This window comes from Egretta garzetta, unplaced genomic scaffold (genome assembly GCF_000687185.1).
Source record: "Egretta garzetta isolate BGI_Z169 unplaced genomic scaffold, ASM68718v1 scaffold39, whole genome shotgun sequence".
In the NCBI taxonomy this organism is placed as follows: domain Eukaryota; kingdom Metazoa; phylum Chordata; class Aves; order Pelecaniformes; family Ardeidae; genus Egretta; species Egretta garzetta.
Genome location: NW_009260945.1, coordinates 2,921,264 through 2,942,949, shown reverse-complemented (window position 1 = coordinate 2,942,949; position 21,686 = coordinate 2,921,264). Strand labels below are relative to the sequence as shown.

Here is a 21,686-nt window from a genome sequence, read left to right as displayed (position 1 = left end):
AAAGTTAATTTGCTGTTCAATTCATTTTTTTGACCAATCGCTGGTATTTTTTACATCAAGCCTAAAAATACGTGTTTTTCTTAACATAAAGCTATCGTTACAATTTTGCAATGTCATGACCATTGCTCACTTTTGTGGAGAAAAGATGAATTGATCATCTTCTGCCCTTATTTCTGAGGCTTATTACAAGACAAGTGCACCTTCCCATCCAATAAGAGCAGTGGTTTGAAAGACCTGAAGTCAGCCACAGGCCAGCACAAAAAAAATCTAATTCAGAGATGTCTACGCAGCAGCCATTTCCACCACGGCCATCAAACATTACCTAACTGTTTATGGCAAATTTAAGACGTAGCATGGGTGCAATGCTCCAGCTATAACAAGCCACAGAAAGCAAACAAAACAAATCATGGGCTGTGCAAGGGAATTTATTAGAAAAATTCCAGATAATGATACACAGATCTTTCCCCACACTAGACAGAAAGGAAGCAGTGTAATAATAATAATAAGGGTCCCTGCAAACCTGACTGGAGGGAAATTTTCCTCTCAACTCCAAATCTGGCAAAGATCTTAACCCTGAGTTTGATGGTGAGATGTCCCAGTGTGGTACCTGAAAAATCTGTACCCCTTGGAGCTACAACACATCCCATAACTCACCCCCACTTTAGCTGTAAACCAATCTTCAGCATATAATGAATGGGACCAACAGAGTTACCAGGCAGCAGATTTTTTTTTATAAATGACTGGATGTGCCCATTCAGGTTTTTTAAAGCTTCAGGAAGCAGTCACATTCACTGTGCAGGTATGTGCAGACCCTTCTCACCTATCTATTTACCATCTAGTTATTGCACAGCAACTTATGCTTGATACAGTAATGAGAAGCCCAGGTTAGAGATGCTCCGTGTACCACCACATCATTTGTTCAAGAGCAATGGTGGTCACACAAGAAGTAATTTTCCAAAGTCTGATTCTTTAAAATGTTTAATTAGCCACAAGAGGGAGCTACATACTCTCAGGAATGTAAGGAAGACCATTAACATCTCCTAATTAAGATGCTTGTATAATGGCTGCATAGTTCAAAGAAAGTGCATTTCCCAGTTCACACTAAGCTCAGTACAATGAAAAGTTTAATAAAAATCAGGCTTAATTTGCCATATGGTTTGGTGCTTCAACAAGAGCAAGGAAGAAAGGGGGATTGTCTGACATCTCCTCTGGCAAGACTGCTATTCTGAATACCATCATAAACACAGCACTGTTCACATGACAATTTCCTAGCTTACAATGTATTTACAGAATGATGCTTTCCCAATTTACTGGCTGAGAAAAAAAACAAGGCCAGATTATTTCTGCTGGAATGTTTACTTTGGAATGTCATTTTTACATTTCTAAAATATGTGACTTTCCCATAGTTACTACTACCTCAAAAGCCCCAACAGAAACACTTATTTCTATAATTTGTTCAGCGCTTTAGGAAGTTCAGTGGAGGTTCTAATACTGAAAATGTCTGCACCATATGACAGTGGCCATGTGTTGCAAATAAAGACTCTTCATTCTTAGAAAAGGGTCCAGTTAAGGTGCCCAGGCCCAAGCACCCGCCTACCGAGAACAGGGATAAGGCAAGCATACTTTTTCTGGCCTCCCAATCCCTGCTTAATTCATTTTCCCTTGTTCTGGCCTCACAATTCAGAAGGGCCTTGACATTGCATGGGCACATGGCATAGACTGAATAGATGCCAGCTGAGCATGCCATGACAATACAGACTCTTGCAGGCTATTTCCTCACTCAGGACCCAAACAACAGTATTAGATGTAGACTTAGACATTACTCACTACCCCACGCCTGATAACACTTGCCCATGTCAAAGGTACATCAGAGAATAAGTGTATTGAAAACTGAAATGATCCATGCTAGCCTTGTCAGATCCACATATCTAGCATCAAAGGCAAACCAGGTTTTTTGGTTTGCTTTTTTTTTTCCCCCCAGAAAGGCAGAGACTGTACAATTCTGCTCAACTAAAAGACACTTTCAAGAAAACAGAATGTTACTTAGCTGACAGGATCTGCTTTTTGCTGAACCATGGCCAAAACATATTTACCAAGTGCTATTTTTCAGCTGACATTATGTATCCCTTCCAGCTAAACTCATTTCAGCAATGCGATCCCCCTGTTGTTACGGGTTTATCGCAAAAGTAAATCAGAGTGTTCTCAAGAGAAGAAGAGAAATAGAAGTACAAAAACCACACTACCCCAGAGAGAGACTTTACAGTTCTGCAACCCCAGCAAATCTATCCTTAACAGCACCATCCTAGTTTACCAGTTTTATTCTTTAAGAAGTGTTTGCCTCTACCACTTCCATAATTTCTTCGTTCTTGACATCATCTGAATTAGAGGTGCATCATAGTAGTTTCAACTTTTTAACGAGAAAACAAATCCAACCCTCAGACATGAATATTTGGTTCAAACCCCAGTACTTTTCATTTCAGAGTGTTACACTGTCTCTCTCGTGTGCTTTTTATTTTTGTGGGGGTGTTTGGTTTTGGCATTTCCTCTCTCCCCTAGCTTCCTAGGGAGCAAATTTATCCATGGAATATTTAGAGGTGAGCTATTTTTTTCCTTTAATCACTATGCTCCATAAGAGCAAAACAATGGTTTAGGCCCATTGTTTAGATATGGGATAAGTATTTAAACAGACACTTCCTGTCCTGCTATACTGAAAACCACTCTTTACAGTCAGAGGCTCCATCGGCTCTGTACTGACTCAAATAATCTTTCAACCAAAACAAATGCAAAATACTCCTGTCATTATTCAGAAGCACTAACCAGCAGAAACTGCTTTGTTACTATAAGCTAAACACACAAGAACTGTGGTTAGAAAGCAATTCATATAATTTGAGTTTAATAATTTACTAAATCTATTCATTCTAGATACCTCTATCTTCATTAATTAAAAACTAGCTATAGTAGCATGGGAACCAAATTCTACTCCTTGTCAAAGGGAGACATTTTGGCCAAACATGACCTTTGCTTTCTCTCTTAGACTTTCTTCAGAATTCATTCAATATACAGGTGATAGCCAAGAACACCCAGGTGATTTATTCACATAAGTAATGGTAACAGAAAGTACAAAGCATCTCTAAGTGACTCTGTCCTTTGTTCATGATAATTAGGCATAAAACCAACACAGTATAGATGAGAGTATATATTTTAGGTTACATTTTTTCTTGTTCACAAACATATTAAGCTTTGCTGTTAGCTTCATTATAACTTCCTTTCATGACCACCAATCTTAAAAAATAATTATCAACCAAAACTCAATGCCCATTCAGTATGTTATCCAAAATACAAGCTAAGTTAATATAAATATGAATGATATTTCCAAAATTCAAGTAAAAAAACAACAGGAAAAAGCTTCAGCAGTTAAAGATGCTTATGCAATACATTAATGCTGGCAATATCACAGTCCTAAATTTCAAAACATTTCCAGATCAGTTTTCAATCTCCAGCCTATGTATGAGGCAAGATTTTCAAAGCTATATAAATCTCCTAGGCCATGTGCTTTCACTGCAAAGCTTAAACCAGCCAGCCAATCAATCACTCAAATCCTAATATTTGTGCTTGCACTGGAACAGCACTTCAGAAACCCAAGCACAGAATGAAAAGGGAACTGTGACCAGCAACAGGAAAATACACCACTGACCAACCACCTGGGACAACTGAGGTAAAGGAACACAGTCAAAGTCAAGGTGAAGTGTTTGGTTTCTGGGGGAACCAGAGCTGGGGAAAACTACACTTAGTACAGCAGACATTGCTTCTGTGTCATCAACTACAAATGTTTTGCTTGATGCTGTTGACAGTCCTAATAAGAATGCACACATATATGTGTTTCCCAGAGAAAGAAGAAAATATATATATAGACAATATAAAGCCATGATTCTGTTATTTTAAACATTAAAAAATCTGTTTTCTATGTCAGATCCCCAAGACTCAGTTTTAACTGGGCAAAACATGACTGGAAATTGTCTGAATTTTGCACTTTAACATGCACATTAAAAACTCAATGGCCACTGTGCAAAACTACAATTACAAGACTAGCCATTACTTCTTATTTGCATTCTTTTGCACTGATTCTCTTAAGATTCTTACCAATTACAGAAAGAAGTGCCTCAAACAGGAATACTTCTATTATTACAATAGTGCATCTGTAAACTGAAGTCTTTTTAATAGCTGTATACAATTTTTTTAAGCATTGAGTACTGCGTGTATTAATACCTGGAATGCGGAAACTTTTATACCACTGTCAGAGATGTAACACGGGAAAAAAAAAATCAGGAGTTGAAATTAAATGAATTATGAAAATGAAAAATCATACACCAACATTCTCAAGAGGGGTTTTTTTAGCGTCTTAACTATGAGCTTTGTCATGGAAACCATTTCAGGAAGCGTCAAATTTAGGAGCAACATTGTGAGAATTAAAGCATATAGTTTAAGCATATTTTCGATGCATGTTTTCAAGACTGATTGGGGGCTGCAAATGGTACAAGCGTTCCTTGCCTGAAGCAATCCAAACAAAACTGCATGAATACTCTCATCAGGTATCATATTCAGAACTTTACGTACATGAAGGAAATAGAACTCATATTGCCTGAAATAAGTATTTTGTTGGACTGGGGCTCTGCTTCCTACAGAATTTACTATACCAACTATTATTTTGTTACACCAGTGCAAATACAATGTTTTAGTAGCTGTAATAAAAACAAGTCTGAATCCGAAATTTGCTAAGGTTAATAAATTCCATAGACAAATATTTCAACAAAATATCTTAATGTATGAAAATGACAATATATTAAAAACCAATGAAGTTATTTCACCACCAGTGCTTATTTTTTCAGGTCTTTTCAGAAAAGTCAACATAAATAGGACATTTGATATTCAACCAAAAATATCTTCTCAACATAATGGCTTTTTTATCATAATTACGCAGGAGCATTTACAAAATTCAGATCAGTTTTGTAGTAGGATGTACAGGTGTCTAAATGAAACAAAATGAATTTATGCATGTGGAAGCCCTCTGCGCCAGTGGATCCCTTCACTGTGAGGTTCATTATTGTAGCTGTACACAGGTGCAACAATTCCCCTTGAAGAATCAGTTGCAGCACTAGGGCCTGCAGGCTTCATCTACAATTGTAACAAATTTGGGGGCTTAACCAATATAAATAGCTAACGTGAGCATTTGCTCATAGATCGAAGTAAAGTAATTCAATGAACACATCAAAATGTGCATTATCTTTTGTAGCAGGTAATCCTTCAGCTTCCTTTTACTCTTAATTTATAAAGAACAAGAAGATTCATTACAAATAATTTTCACTTCCCCTTTTCATAAGTAATAGTCAATATCAGATATCTATCTGCAAACTCTGGATTCAGTACACAACAATTTCCTCCTACTGACAGCACAGAATTTAAACATATTTTTTCATAATCTCGAAGGAAAATGACCTAGAAGCATTACTTGTCACAGAAAGCCTGGGTATTCCACTGACTGATTTGGCCTTTCAGTAGCTGTTTAATCACCATATTTTAATTGCTGCTTACATTACTAACTTGCAACAAACCCTATTAGTTGAAGGAATTTGAGGACCAGTCTTTTGAGTGACAGCCAGACGGAGCAGCTCAAAAGCTATGGTTAGTTGTTAGGAAAAATCTGACTGTGATTGACAATATTAAATGAAGAATACTCAAAAGATGCCCTAAAAAAAAAAAAAAAAAAAAAAAAGGATTATTTGGACTTATAGAGGTGCTTTGTTGCAAACTTATCGCTTATCTAAAAAGGCAGAAACGCAGAGACAACACTACAACATTTAATGGTTTCTAATTGCAGAAATTCAGGACATGGGACAGAATACATAATGTGCAATCACTGCACATGTAGCTAAGTCTCCAAGAAGTGGGAGAAAAGAGGAGAACAGAGCCAATTTATAGTACTTTTCTCCAGATATTTCTCAGTACTCTCTATTCTGAATAAGATCAAAGTCTTATTTTATTACTCAAGGGCACTTTTGCAGCATCCAAGAAAGCATAAGGCACTCTGATCTAGCACCAAACTATAAGAAACACAGCATCACCTCAGCTGCGCTGTGCCCAGGCCAAAATAATCTGCTGATAAGGTCTAGATAATTCTGCCCTGAATTGTCTGGGAAATATAAAAAACCTAGTTGCTTCCTCTCCCTGCAGCTACAATTACTGCCCATGGGACTTAGCTACAAATGTTATCTTTAGATCCATGCATGCGGCAAAGAAAGAAAGCAAGATCTGGATTAAGTGGGAACTTCCAGCCGGGTAGAGTAATTGGAATTGCAGAATAAGACATTGAAGTTGCAGAGCCAACCTGAGGAACTGAATAGGAGTAGTAAAGTGAGAAAAGTGGAGCTGGCGAGAATGATTCACCTAAAACCACTCTTGAAAATTAAGATTCAGTTTAGTTTAAATAAATGTATTGGAAGATTGTGTCTTAATTTTATTTTTGCTTTAACTAGCAAACTGCCGAGTCTTGACTTTTGAAAATATTTTGCAGTTAAAATGAAATTAGAGGAATAAGTATTCTATCAAGAGTATTTAAAAATTTTAATTGAATACATTAAAAAAGAAATATCACGATGAAGGGTATTTTAAAAAATTTTGTTCTCTTACGTGAAATCAACATAATACTTTTGGATACTTTAAGAACCTGCTTAGCACCCAATTCCCATTTGTAGCAAACAACCCACAGATCTAATTATAGATTTTCCTCAGTCACTAGTTCCCTAGGAAACAAATCCATGGCTCATGTCTTGTGCATGGAAGGTCATAGTAGGAAGATAAATATTTTTCTGTGTATAGAAACTTATCTAGAGGTCACAGGTCTGCATCTCGGCAGATGTTGGTGCTTCTGTCAAGGACAGGTGGCAGCTATATTTGACAGCTATCTCAGACATTTAAACATTTTAATCTGATGAAGCATTTCTATCAGTAACAATGCACTATGATACTTTATGCTGTAAATAAAGGATTTTAATTTTTCTTCTCTAAACTCATTTCTGTTTTTAACAATGGGTCCACCTCACTTTCAATCTTAAATAATTAACCATCAGAGGTCAATTCAAAACAGTTGTAAGTACCTATAATTTAGTAGAAATTATAGGCAGAAATTTAACTTAGTCATGAATGGTAAATACAACTTATGTTTTCTGATATTGACCCTTAAAGTTAACAATGTAATCACAAACCAGATCAACAATTTACCTACATGCATGTAACTGCAATAACCTGAGGAAAAAAAGTGTAGTTATTGTTACTCTACTTCTGATTTCACTCTAATTTCATTGCTGAAAAAAATAGACAAAATACAATTCATCAGAAACTCAGATACAGGTGAATACATAATTTGAACAGGGGTGTAGTAGAATGAATTCAAGAGTGGCAGAAGGAAGCTTCGTCAGACTTGTCCTCCTCATTTATAACACAAACACACTATTCAGCTCTATCCTGACCCATCTATGATGACAGCTTAAAAGGTATGCAATTAGGCAACAATCATACTCACGCTTAGTATAATATTCAGCCTGGCTTAAGATCAAATAAAGGATTTCATAGAATCATAGAATGTTTTGGGTTGGAAGGGACCCCTAGAGGTCATCTAGTCCAACCCCCCCGCAGGAGCAGGGACACCGCTAAACTAGATCAGGCTGCTCAGAGCCCCATCCACCCTGGCCTTGAATGTTTCCAGGGATGGGGCCTCCACTACCTCTCTGGGCAACCTGTTCCAGTGTTTCACCACCCTCATTGTAAAGACCTTCTTCCTTATATCTAGTCTAAACCATTACCCCTTGTCTTGTCACTGCTGGCCCTACTAAAAAGATTCTCCCCATCTTTCCTATAGGCCCCCTTTAGGTACTGAAAGGCCGCAATCAGGTCTCCCCGCAGCCTTCTCTTCTCCAGGCTGAACAAGCCCAACTCTCTCAGCCTGTCCTCATAGGAGAGGTGCTAAGTCAGAGTGTCTTTAATCTGTGGGAAGCAAGAATGAAGCCTACATTGTCAGCACATCTCAAGTAACATGCAGCAACTCATGACCACTGATCCTCAAGCCCTACACAAAGTCTTGACCCCAGGTCTCGTTCCACTTGTCTTTGTGAAAAGGCAACCATCCAGACCCAAGCCCACAACTTACATCACAAACGTAGACTGTTGTCCTCCCTAGATCACTGGATAGGTACATAAATGGATGCAAAAATACTTGGTCTGCAGAAATGGTTTTGGCTCCCTATTTAGTTCTGTTAAATTTACATTCTTTTCCCACATGTTTCCTTTTTTTAATTCCCTCCATCTTTCTTCCTTTCTTCCATCTTTGGCAGATACTACCAATTGTGCTACACCGCCTTAGTTTCTGTAGCTCTAATGGATTGAATTCTCATTAGCTAGAGGTGGAAAAAAAAAAAAAAATCCACAGTTGGTGAAATTGCTACCACTAGAGAGCATTTCAAATCTCTTAATGACTCCTGGTCTCAATTTGGTATTTCTTTGCTGAGCGAGGGGTTACGCAGCTTATTGCACAGAGGCCCACGGACATGATTACCCAGCCAGGGAATGCTGGATCTAGGATGTCCTCACACATCATGTTCACTCAAAAACCAGAAAGTGCAAGTTTCCACAACAACGTAGCAGTAACCTCACTCACCAAGGCTCAGGCAGCCCCAGGCAACATTTGCTCTGCTTTTCTGGGAACTTCACCCCTTCACGCTCCCTCTGTTTCCAAAGGACATACTAACCTTCTCTAGCTGTTAATTTCCAGATGGGGCTGATAAGCATTGTAACACCACCATTCCTTGATTAGCCTATTCTTAATAGTAAAAGCATTAATTGATGGTGGTTTTATTAGCAATTCCATAAGTGATTTTGCCTCCCTTAACAAAGTTTCAGACCCCGAGTTTATCCAGACTTCTGGTTCTGAAATAATTTGAAATAATTTCGTTTTGCCAGGGAGTGTCACCAACAAAGCATGGTGAAACATGCCTTCAGTCTTCTATTATGATCTTTTCAATAAATAGCTTGCTCTTTTTCTCTTCTTCATACTTTTATCCCATTTTCCTCAAAGATAAAGGTTCAAAATCCACAGTACCTTTCACAAACATTATCACCTTACAGTTAAAAAGCTACCAGTAACTTGGATTCACTTTCCCAATTTAAAAAGGTCAGTTTTTAACCTTACTGAAAGCTTGACTCTTGCTAGAATTACGAATGCGATGTATCAAAGTACAGGTTCCAATGCACAAACTTCTTGATAGAGTTGCAATTAGTGACAGTCACATTAGTCTCTTGAGAAGCTTTCAGATGACTATATAATTGCAATACAGTCTTATATGTATATCACTTCATGGAATCCTGCCGGGGAATTATGGAATCAATCAAGATGAAATTAGCTGAAAAGAACACACAATTTCCAAACTAGTCATTGTCAAAAGGCAGAACTCAAAACTCAGATTTAAACTTCTAAAAGCTGGAAGATGTCCAGAGTAAGGGAACAATTAAGCTTCAATAATAGATATGGTACACTGTTGTCCAGCATGTCAGTTATTGTCTTCCAGGTATATTATTACTGTCTTCAAGAAGTCAGAATTAAAAGTTATCTAAATTTAACATTCATTCACTGTGCTACAAAAAGTGGTACACTTGCATTTTCAGTTAATAGCAGTACCTGAAACAGCCTTCCAAGACAAGGCCTGTATCTGACAAACCTGGACTAAGAGGAACTCTTAAACTTGATAAAAGTAGAAGTGTAAGGCTCTGTAATAACTTTTAAAAAAAAGAGCTATACATTGTGAAAATCTGCCTAACAGGAAACCAGAAAGGCAGCTCTAGCCTGGGAATCAGATACCCAGAAAAACCTACTGTATCTAAGTAACCTGTCCTACCGCAACAGGTATGCACAAATAACTTACCCAAATCTTTTAAGATTGAAACAAAATGCTAATAAGATTGAATGAGATTGAAAAGAAAAACCTACTGTATCTAAGTAACCTGTCCTACCACAACAGATATGCACAAATAACTTTCCCAAATCTTTTAAGATTGAAACAAAAATGCTAATAAGATTGAATGAGATTGAAAAAATTACAATTCTGAAATAAAGGTGAAAAATAAGCATTGTTTATAAGCCTGTACTCTTGTACAGCTGCATCCAATATCCCATTCAAGTTCTTCAGTGCAGAGCTTCCTATGCCTAGCTGAGAATTCTAGCTATCATAGGACATGAAACCATTAGTACACACCACTCAGTTTTATCAAACAACTCAAGTAATTTTGTCAAGGGTTAGAAAATATGTGTTTTAACAATCAGACAACAGGAGTTACTTTTGCCATGTTTATAGACATACAGGAAAACAGCAAGTCCTAAACCTGTGAAAGGAATGTTGAAATTAAAAAACCCAAATATTCATGAACACTCTTTAAGGTTATTTCCCCACCTCTCTCTTTCCCCATCTATCCCTATCTACTTTGCATTACTGCAGTACATTTTGAAGTTAGTTTCAGTAAACAGTGCCAATTCAACATTGACATTTGACATACAGGACACACTATGACCATCCTCAACTCCAAGTCTGTTACGGTAAACAAAAAAATCTCCCATAACTTCTGTTTATTCAGGCCCTCATTGCTTAGGCTGTGTTTGGAGATCTAACACAATGTGGCAGCAGCTAAGTGTTAATGTTATATATTCAAAAGAGTGTTATAACTACACTTTGATAAATTTGACTGCTTCTAATTTGAAACAAAGGCAGTTTATCATGTCTAAATGATAGAATTAATGACTTTTTAAAAACCTAAAAATAGGTAGTTCAAAAAAAATTACATTAAGTTATTATATTAGTACAAAACCTATTCATATTAACATTGAAAAGAGCTGTATCTACCAGACTGACTTTTGCTTGGTTTGTGTAAAGCCAGTAATCAGTTCATAAAGCAGAAACATTACTTGAGTAGGTAGAAAAATTTAAGGGTGAATCTCTGATTCTAACATTTTCACTGGAGTTTTTGCCGTTTCTTCCAGGGTAGTTTTATTTCTACCTAACAGTTTTCAATACAAGTATGCTGTATCTCAGGATACACCATGCTAGACATACAGTAATTTAAGGTGTTTCTAGAGCCCCAGAAAATGGAACGTCTGTTCTTTCCAAGGTACTTGACAAAAATACAGAAGGTCTTTAGACTGTACTTTTAAAACCTACTCTTAAATTTCTAAAAACCCACAAATGGATCAAGGGTAATCACAAATTTTTGGTAGCTGTCATGAAGTCAATATGGTTCTTTTTACTGGTGCCCACCAAGAACTTTATCTCCATGTGTACACTGAAAAGAGGTCTTCATCTGTTTGTCGCTTTTATACGGGTTCTCTCCAACAAAATCATAGACAATAATATATTATTCACATTTATTTGCATCAAGATGTCTCAGCATACCTAACTCTGAACTTGCAAAACTATTTAATTTGAATTTACAACACCACCAATTACCCAAACTTAATCTACACAGAAAATAGTTGCTCTAGGTTAGTGTGATAATTCATTCAAATTTGATAATTTCCTTCCTCAAAAAAACTAGAAGCTGAGCCATAAAATTTAACTATGCGTAACATCTACATTTCCTGACTCAGCAAGCCAAAAGTTGTCTTCATTCCCAGTGAGGGTGTCTTTGGTTTAGTCTTTTCTCCTATTGACACAGGTAGCTGTATAAATATATATGAATAAACATATCTATGTGTGTACAAAAATAGGCATCTATATATTAAGGTACAGTTTAATGTATAGGCATGCAAACATTAATATGCTTTCAGAAGTTTCACTTCAGTCTACACGAGTCAGCAGAGATGACACACCTAAAGGCTTGCGGGTAACAAGTCAAATACACACTCATCATTCGCAGTTACCGATACAAATCCCAATTTCGGTTCACTGCGCTAAACCAAACCGCATATCAAAACTTGAAGTACTGCTTGAAGAAATGCTTTACTAAGGAAGTAAGGCACAAAGCAGTAATAACGTGAACCTCAGTTTACCAGAGCTTTGGCACTGTGGAAAAGGACCAAGTTCGTAACAGAAAATACAGGTGCTATTAACTATCCTTTTAACATAGTGAGATCTATTACAATGATAGTGCTTCTCAAGTATTATCTTAAGTATCCCAATTGCCACTGATTTTCTCTACTGGAAAACAAACATTAACCTGATTTAATCTAACAATTCATTTAGAAAAAGAAATCCATATGTTTCAAAAAATCTCCTTCAGAAATAATCTAAAACATTGAGATGACTTCAAGGATATTGAAAAGGACGGCACAACCACTTGCTTTTAGCTCTAACAGATGATTTTTAAGATTATAAAGAATATTTATTGATATCTCTTTCAGAATAAATAACAAATAATCCACAGAAGGAAACACAGAATGTTAACTTTGTTGAGTGATTAATTACATTGTATTGACAGTTTTGTTCAATCTCTTTGATTAAGAAGCTGTACGGAAGAATTCAGCCAAATCAGTATATTGTTGATCATCATGAGCAAAAAATGCCTTTAAGTCAGATGACACAGATTCTTCAAAATACTTTCCCAATTTTCAAGTGCATTGGTAAACAAAGGTCTTTCCCTCAACTACCACTATGCAACAAATAAAACTACTATATAATAGCACAAAGCTATACATCTCACAATCAGCATTGTCTATTTTTGCAAAAGACTCCAACAACAAAAAAAGTAAATCTACAAACTCACTATTTAGTAAAAGCTTGACTAAAAGCTTCCTTTCCTTAAAGATTACACATGGTAACCTCTGAATGCTTTAACCAATAATTATTAGAGATGGGCTTAAACTGTAAATGCTCTGTCTAGATATGAAACGTTCCCAAAGTTTAAAATTACCTTTATAGGACACTCTAGATTGAACCCAGTAATATACTATCTATATTGTATTCTTTTTAGAAAATAACTCTCTAAGCTACCTAACAGGCATTACTGTTATCATGTACATCACCATTTAAAAAAAAAAAAAAAAAAAAGAAAGATTCAGCTTCAAAAACATTTTGCTTGGTCACTTATCTCTGTTTTTATCCCATATAGAACTGAGGTTTTCAATTTTCTGCGAAACCTGGTCCATCAATACATAGCTTATGTCTTTTCATAACAAATATACCTTCAAAAAAAGAATCAATATTTCATGACATCTAAGCCTGCAGGGAAAAAAAATATTCCATCTCATAATCCATTAATGTAACAATTATATTCTCAGGTTCCCATCACCAGCTATTAACAATTAAAATTTTTGCATTCAAGAATCCTTATAATACAAAGAACAGAAATTCTGTTCCTAAAGTTGAATGAAATTTACTTTTTAGAGGAATGAACTGGAGGGTAAATGCACACAAGGTCCTATAATAAAAGGTTTGGATTTGCCCAGTGGCTGCCTGAAGCCAAGAAAAAAATTGTAGGCAACAGAAATAAACTGAATCTTTACTTTTTTTTTTTATTTTTAAAGGCAACACTACATTTTTAAAAACTTGCTCGTTAATACCAGCCTGTGAATTTATCGGTTATCAAAATATAAATCTTAATTACAGTTATTATACAATTAAAACATTGCTTTTTTTTTCCAAAAATAAACAAACACAACATTTCCAGTCTTTCTAATCCACCTGTGACTAAATAAAAGATTAGTGAAGTGGATGTTAGAGTCTGGAAGAGGGTCTGCTCTGAATAAACTGGGGTTTTGGTGGTTCCCTTAATTCACCAATATCAGGGTTTTATCCAATTTTGCTTAAAAATCATGAAACCCATCCTGTAACGATGGAATTCAAATAGAAATTAAATAGAAACATAGGTCTCCAGTGCCATTTTTAATGAGCAAAATCTAAATATCCAATCAGGACCTGCTCCGCCTGTACAGTGCACAGACAGGATTCATCTATATTGTGCAATTATTGTAAGTAGCCGCAACTATTCCGGGCCTTGGCTTTATACCTTGTTGAAAACACAGCCAGTACTGAAGCCTTGGATTTACAGCCATAACAAGGCACTGGCTGACTGCTAATACAGAGGACAGAGAAACCACACCTAAAAGGAAAACAATTTAATTTCACAGCTATTTCCACTTCATACCAACCATTTCTTACCGATACTAACAGACATTATTGAGTGATAATCTATAATCACCTATCACCACATTTCAATTACATAGGTGTAAATCCAAAATATACCTAGTATTAATAGAAATTTCCTCAACTCAGTGTTAACAAATATCTGTACTTCATCACCTTATACAGGTTCAGATTATTACTGCAGTTACATGATTTACAACTAGTGAGAGGGTTAACCACTGTTTCTTATTTAATTAATTGCTGTCTCCCTCTAACTGCAGTTATAAAATGACTAAAACATTGGATGATAACAAATATAAAGCATGTTACTTATTCCTGTTTTATTCTTACTGCGTATTGATACAGTAACATTCATATTGCACTTTCAGGCAAAAAGACTGGACTTATCTAGAATATTAGCGAGTCTTACATGAAAATAGAATTGAAATATTTGGAAATAATATAACGATGAAAGCACAAGAGTTCACCCATCTTCACGAAGAATTCAGCAATATAATTAAAATATATGTGTTTTTCTCTTCTAAAATAAGGGAAATGCAGGTCTGAAACTATAGGGATAAGTAATGAGGTAAAACAAACCTTTAGATTAATGAAGCAAGTTAGTTTCCCCATGATCAGACTTTGTTCTTTAATTTTTACTGAAAATTAAGGCTGCCAGGCATACGATCACAATTCTCAAATGAAAACAAAAAAGTATTTAATGGTACTAGAAACTATTTATTTTTTGGAAATTAGTCAGCAACACATTGTGGAGTTAGAAAAATAATTTAACAAGGTCTACTAATTTCATTAATAATGAAAATCACCTTAATATGTATGCTTCTATGGCTACACTTACTGTGTCTAGAATACAGAAAGAACTTAAAACAGTCCCAGAATTACCAGCTAATATGAAGACCAGGGACAGTTTTGAAATTGATATTTAGAAAGAATAGCCAATCCTTTTCCATTACAAATCATTCATTTCAATCTCAGTCAAAGAAATAAATAGGCAAGAAAACAGATACCTTGTCCATTAGGGCTACTTCTCTAGTTCTCTCACTTAGGCGTATCTTGGAAATTTTCAATTGACAGCACATATATCACTCTTAAACTAAATTTACAGAGCAGTACAACAATTTAAACATGACACCATGTTCCAAAATTTAAACCTACAAACCCCTCAATTTATACAGTTAAGACTAGATACATTTCCATTACAACCATTAGGTCTGAGGAGCGATCTGTCATCCGACTGCACTACTGTCTTTTTACAGTTTTGATATTTCCTTCCAAAAGAAAAGAAACATAAGCATTTTATAACACAACTTTTAACATGTCTGTCTACCATACACTAACAAAAACATTGCTACTGGACAGTGATATTTAGTGGATGTCAGACATATTCTGTACCCTTAAATTCTGTTACCTATCACAGCACTATATTTTACCAAAATCTAGATACTGCAGTTTTCTCAGTCATAACACACAGCATCTCCTTGCCTCGCACTTCCTTGAGCAATAGGAAATACATATATCTAGACTATAACTATTAGGAAATTTAGTTCTTAAATTTAGCCCTTCTGCAGCACCTTGTAGAAGAAATGGTAGAACTGAAGCCCTAAATCACACAATTTAATAGCCCAACTTCAAATGACCCTAACCTCCACGTTCTGCATGATTAGCACATTAGGACAATTTTACCTGAAAACAGGATATATGTCAGCCCAGCATCGCAGATGTGAATAGCATTAGGAACCCAAAATAAATTACAGTAGCCTTTAAAAAAGCAAGACAGAACTTTTCTGCAAAAAAAGTTACACTAAAGACAAGGCACTTCTTTCTGAGCAACTCTAGGAACTACACAATATTCAGGAGCAACCAGAGCTTCTCCACAGACTTTTTGGGGCCTAATTCAGGGAGCGGTACTCAGTGCAAGACAGAGTGGCTCCTGTTGACCAGTATATTCTTCTACCTATTTCAATGATCAGACATTATAATATTTCCTTTTACATTACAGGAGAGCTTGAGGTACCCAAATGCTCATAAATGTCACAAGAAATAACTGTTTGACTCCCCTTTCTAACTGTGGATTGCACACCATCATGGTGAAGGAAATGAGGCACCTAAATTCTCCTGAAAATGTGGGCCTTAGTAACTTAAATCTCATTGCTTTCAAAAATAGCTTTTTATTTCTAGCATTGCCTACATGCTTCTGAAATGCGGAATGACTCTATAAATAATAAAGCAATATTTGAATACAAATAATGAGGCAAACATTCCTCACCCTTTCTCTCTGCTTTCCAGATACATTTGCATGATATAAAATGTATTTAAAAGAACAAAAGCTTAAATGTGAGATGGTCTGTGGGAATACAGAACTGCAAAGGAAATATTTGTGCAGCTACTCTGAGATATTTTTTTTCTGCAGTTTGTTGTCTTCACAAAGAACAGTAAAAATAACTTGCAATTCAAAGATGAACCATGCACAGCAAATTACACAAGGATGGTCATGAGTCAGCCCCAGGATACATCTGCTCCTGTATTCTGCATATAACAATGACCTATACTATCCTGTACCAACAGCAGAGCCCAAACTATCAGGCATAACAGCAACAAGTATACCCTTTACTTTTGGCCTCTACACAGTCTTGTGACAATATGTAGAGTATGACAATGCTCGACAAAAACAATAATTTTTTTCTTTCAATCCACCACCTGGTAGTCAATGGAAGTTCCCTAGTTCTTCAGCAATAAAAAGAGTGGATAATTGTTCCCTGTGTTTCCTCCATGTGATCAACAATTTTCTAGAGCACAGCCATATCATTCCTTAGTTGTTTCTTTTCCAATATAATGAGCCCTGTTCAGTTTAAGCTCTCAAATTCTTACCTCTGATTGTCTGCATTGACCTCCTCTGAAGCTTCTCTAAGTCTACTGCATCCTTTTTAAGAGGGCATGACAAGAACACAAAATTCAACTTTCTATTTGACATCTGGTAACTGTTAAGGACTGAGTTGCCTTTTTCACAGATAAATCCACAATGGTTCCAGAACTGCTCCTGAATTTTATATATGATTAATCTGCAGTTATCAACAAACTCAATCATTCAGTACTGTTAAATCCTTCTGCAACACTATAATGTTTTCATTATTTGTCACTCTTTTGAATAATTTTGGATGATCTGTAAACTCTGTCACCTCACTGTCTCCTTTTTCAGGTTTTTTTTTTTGTTTGGTTTTTTTTTTGGTTTTTTTTTTTTTTTTTTTTTTTACTATGTTAAACATCGCAAATCACTGTATAGATCCTTGAAAATACCCATTGGTAAAACCTTCCCTATGAAAATCTATTTCCACACTGATCCTTCAATCTTTTTTGGCCAAAAGAAGGCATTCCCTCTTGGTAGAGAAATACAAGTATGGTTTATAGATCAGATTTATCTACACCTTTGACCCCTCCATAGATCCTAATACATTTATGAGGTATGACTTGCCTTCAGAATAGCCATGTTAACTATTCACTTCATGATCATCCAAAATTTTATCTATTCCAGTGACTGCTACAGCTTAGCTTGGCTTTTACTGATTCACCAAGCGTGGGAGTGGGATTCCGTGAGCTGTAGTTCCTGATGCATTTAAAAGCTTCCTAGGGTCGTTCTTAAAAAGGGTGGGCAGTATATGACACCCACATTCCAGTGCAAGTGAAGCCAATGTTTGTGAGTAGTTGTATGCCACAGTTAGGAGTTCAGCAATTCCCTGTTTGAGCTCTGTTCAAGTTTGGTTTTGCTATTTTATAATATTCACTTTTCTGGTTTGCTCTGCAGTCATTTCTTTTGACACTTCAGTTTGAAATGCTCCTTCAGACTCCTGTCCCCTCCTTCACTGATAACATCTGCAGTGTGACACAGCCTCCCTTGCAGGGAACATGCTACTTTCCAAAATTAATGAAAAACTTCTACTGGTAGTTTATAGTTTACTCTTCCATTTTGACAGGACTTTCACTTTTGAAGGGAGGTTAGGGATTTTGATGAACCCTCTTAGAGTCCTTCTGAACCTCCAATGGAAGTTAAGCTGTTTATGTTAATGTTGGTCAGCTATTTGCTTGTCACACATATTTACAAAAAACAAAATCTCCTGACTATAAATTCATGACTGAAACCAATGGCACATCCTGCTACTAAATTATTTGCAATGAGATCATTTTCCTAGCTCTTCGACACAATTTCTTACTTTGAAAGCTACCACGTAAGGGTCCACAAGGTTCATTACACAAGCAGCAGGGAGTCCCTCCTTGAGAGAAAGAAGAACAAAAATGGCAACCTATCTGTATTTTGCTTCTAGTCCTTGATTTAAAAAGCTGATGGGAAAATTTCAGTCTAATTCTAAAAATATAATTAACTCTGACAGTCTAATAAGAATTTTAGAAAACCATTCTTTTGAAAAGCATCTGAAAAAAAATAATTTTTTGCTCTTACATCTGCTGTAAGTAAATATTGCACTAGAATATATTGTGCCTGTCTTCATCTGCTATAAATTATATACATATACGTGTACACATAAGTTATGATCAGTGAACATGTGCTTAATTTGTTCCCAGAATTAAAAAGCTGTTCAGGATGGGAAAGTTTTCAACATAACAAAATGTGGTCAAAGCTTATTTTCTTGTAAACGAGAAAAAGAACTGGAGGATACATTCAGCAGCTAGCATGTTCAGAGCTCATAGCAGGTGACTGTGAACTACATCTGTATCTCTCTATCTGAAGAGTTTGAAATCACCAATCTTTGTGGAATCTTGGAAAGAAAAACACAATCAATTTTCTACTACTTACAAAGAGCGTCCTTCATCAGTCATCCCCTAAAGGAAACAATATGCCTGGGTTTTAAGATTTCTCATTAACAGATAGCAACACTTTTTTTTTCCAAAGCATTACTGACTGTATCATGGCTGTGTTAATTTTTTTTTTTAATAGAATATAATTTATTAAATAATAATTACTGTAAGATGCTCACAAGAAAATAAATTAATAAAATCCAGCAATGGTACTATATGACTTTAAAAAAAAACAAACATATAGAATAGATTCTATTAATTCAAATTAATTTTCATGTTCCAGTGACCCTTAGCAAATTCAGATTAGAAAGCCCAACAGCACAGTAATAATGGATGAAGTTGATTTATTATGTTTTCCTATTTACACAATTTCAGCATGCTCTGTATTGTTCATTAATTTTTATTGGAGATAAAATTCATATAGATCCTTATAGTTTTTCCCTTACATAATTAGCGAGTTCCCCATTGCAGACATTTTGCTTTGAATATGCCTGATTTAACCATTATTCCAACCCTATGAGGAACAATAGCTTCTTCAGTAACATTTAAGGATTTGTTTGTCAAGTAGAAAAGAATCTGTTGAGGAAAAGCTGTCATGCTAAACACCTGCTCCTTTAATCTGGTCTCCCAGGAAAAAAAACCAAAACAAACCAGCATTTAAGTGATTATGCTGTCTGATTCATTTTAAGCCTATTGCCTATTTTCAACCAAATTTGACCAAAAAAAATTCCAAGATAGAAAGTTCCTAAAAATTCCATGACAATTATAGCAATGTAAAGTGAAAAGACCTGCCAACACCCGCAGAGACAGAAAGGTAGGAAGAGTTTCCATTTTGCATGTGTATATTTATTGCCCAGTCAGGCTAGCTGTAGCTCCAGGATGTGGTCTCTCTTATCCCAGTTTGAAATGCCAGAAAGTAGAAAACAACACCAGTGGTGCAGAGGGCATTGTGGGATGATTTAGCATCAATTGTGCTTGAGCTGTTTTCACCAATAAGAGGACCTGGGTTTGTTGCAGGAAATGAGTATTTGTAGGAAACCAGCCTTCAATCACTTCAATTGCTCATAAAAAACGTGTAATATATTGTAAATCAGGTTTGAACATGAATTTCTGTTAAATTAATATAGCCCCTGAATTCAAGTTGTAGCCACACTCAGCTACATCCACACTTCCTCATTTTTTTTTTTTTTGCAACTCTAATAAGTAAAAATATATTAAGACACATGTTATTGGATTATAGGGATCACTATTACTTTCAATTTCTGGACTTCACTGTTGTACAGATTTCTATTATCAAAATCCATTCTCATCTCCAGCAAGCTCAATTGAAAATGTAAGCTTAATAGTTTCGTCCATGCATTGTAGAAATGAAAAGAAAAACTTCTGAAGCACTGCAAAAAATACTTACAGTATCAAAAAAATAGACAGATTTGAACTTTGAGGAAAATCCTATTTTCCAAGTGCACTTTAATAATTAATAAGTGAAATAAATTATAACCTGATATGTACACGATCAGGTTAGTTCATTCTTCCTTCAAGTGTCCTTTCTTCCCTCTACAATCTCCCAGGATGGTTGGTGTGATAAAAAAATCCTTCCCTGCTTTGATGGGAGACTTTCTGTTAGCTTCAACGTGCTTAAGGTCAGACATCATTGTACAATGATACAGAAAAATGCTTTAGTAAGTGCTTAACAAACAGACTGACACATCCATGAGTGATGAGGACAAGCTTATAAAGACTGTTACACCCCAGCTTAAACCACAACTCAAGTTAACTAAAATTGCTAAAAAAATGTGCTGGAAAAACTGTGCAATTATTTTAAGAGTCATTTAAATTCTTAAATAGAATTTGTATAAATATTTATTCCATGTTATTTACCTGTTCTTCAGAAATATGAGACAGAATATGGCAGGAAAATAAGACATGAAAGAACAACAATGCAACTGATACTTGTTGACACAAGAGCATGTGAAATTGGGAGACTTTACAATAGGAAATATGTACACACAGCATCATCTTACAGATTAAAATGGGAGAAAAAAACCCACATAAAAAGTCAATAGCATTGACCAAGAAGAGAGCACATGAAAGTCTGGATATATGTGTACAAGCCTACACTCATAGATCGTCATGCATCTCTGAGTATGAGTGTGTATATAAACACAGTCTGGAGGGTGTGATTCCTATATTTAAATTCCAAATATATAAATTCCAAGAGGAAGTCACGCTTGACCAACTTCCACAATGAAATGACTGGCCTAGTAGATGAGGAGAGAGCAGTAGATACTGTCTACCCACACTTCAGAAAGGCCTTTGACACTGTGTCCCATAAGATCCTCACAGAGAAGCTGTTCATATACAGACTGGATAAGAAGACAGTGAAGTAGTTTGAAAACTGGCTGAACAGCTAGACCCAGACGTTGGTGATCAGTGGCACAAAATCTAGTGGGAGGCCAGTAACTAGCTGTGTACCCTGGGGGTCAATACTGGGTCCACTCCTGTTTAACATCTTCATTAATGGTCTGAACGATGAGGCAGACTGTACACTCAGCAAGTTTACTGATGACACAAAACTGGGAGGAATGGCTGATACACCAGAGGGTCATACTGACAGAAGGTCCTCAACAGGCTGGAGAAATGGGCTCCATGGAACCTCATGAAGTTCAACAAGGGCAACTACAAAGTCCTGCACCTGGGGAGGAAAAA

General features: G+C 36.0%; 1 protein-coding gene across 1 annotated transcript in view; it reads right to left on the bottom strand.

Moving 5' to 3' along the window:
• CDH13 (cadherin 13) overlaps positions 1-21,686 on the bottom strand; it is a 583,915-nt gene that overhangs the window by 259,942 nt on the left and 302,287 nt on the right. Inside the window, exon 7 of the mRNA XM_035902601.1 lies at positions 17,588-17,638. Coding sequence (XP_035758494.1) covers positions 17,588-17,638 — 51 coding nt within the window. The remainder of the gene's footprint in view (positions 1-17,587; positions 17,639-21,686) is intronic.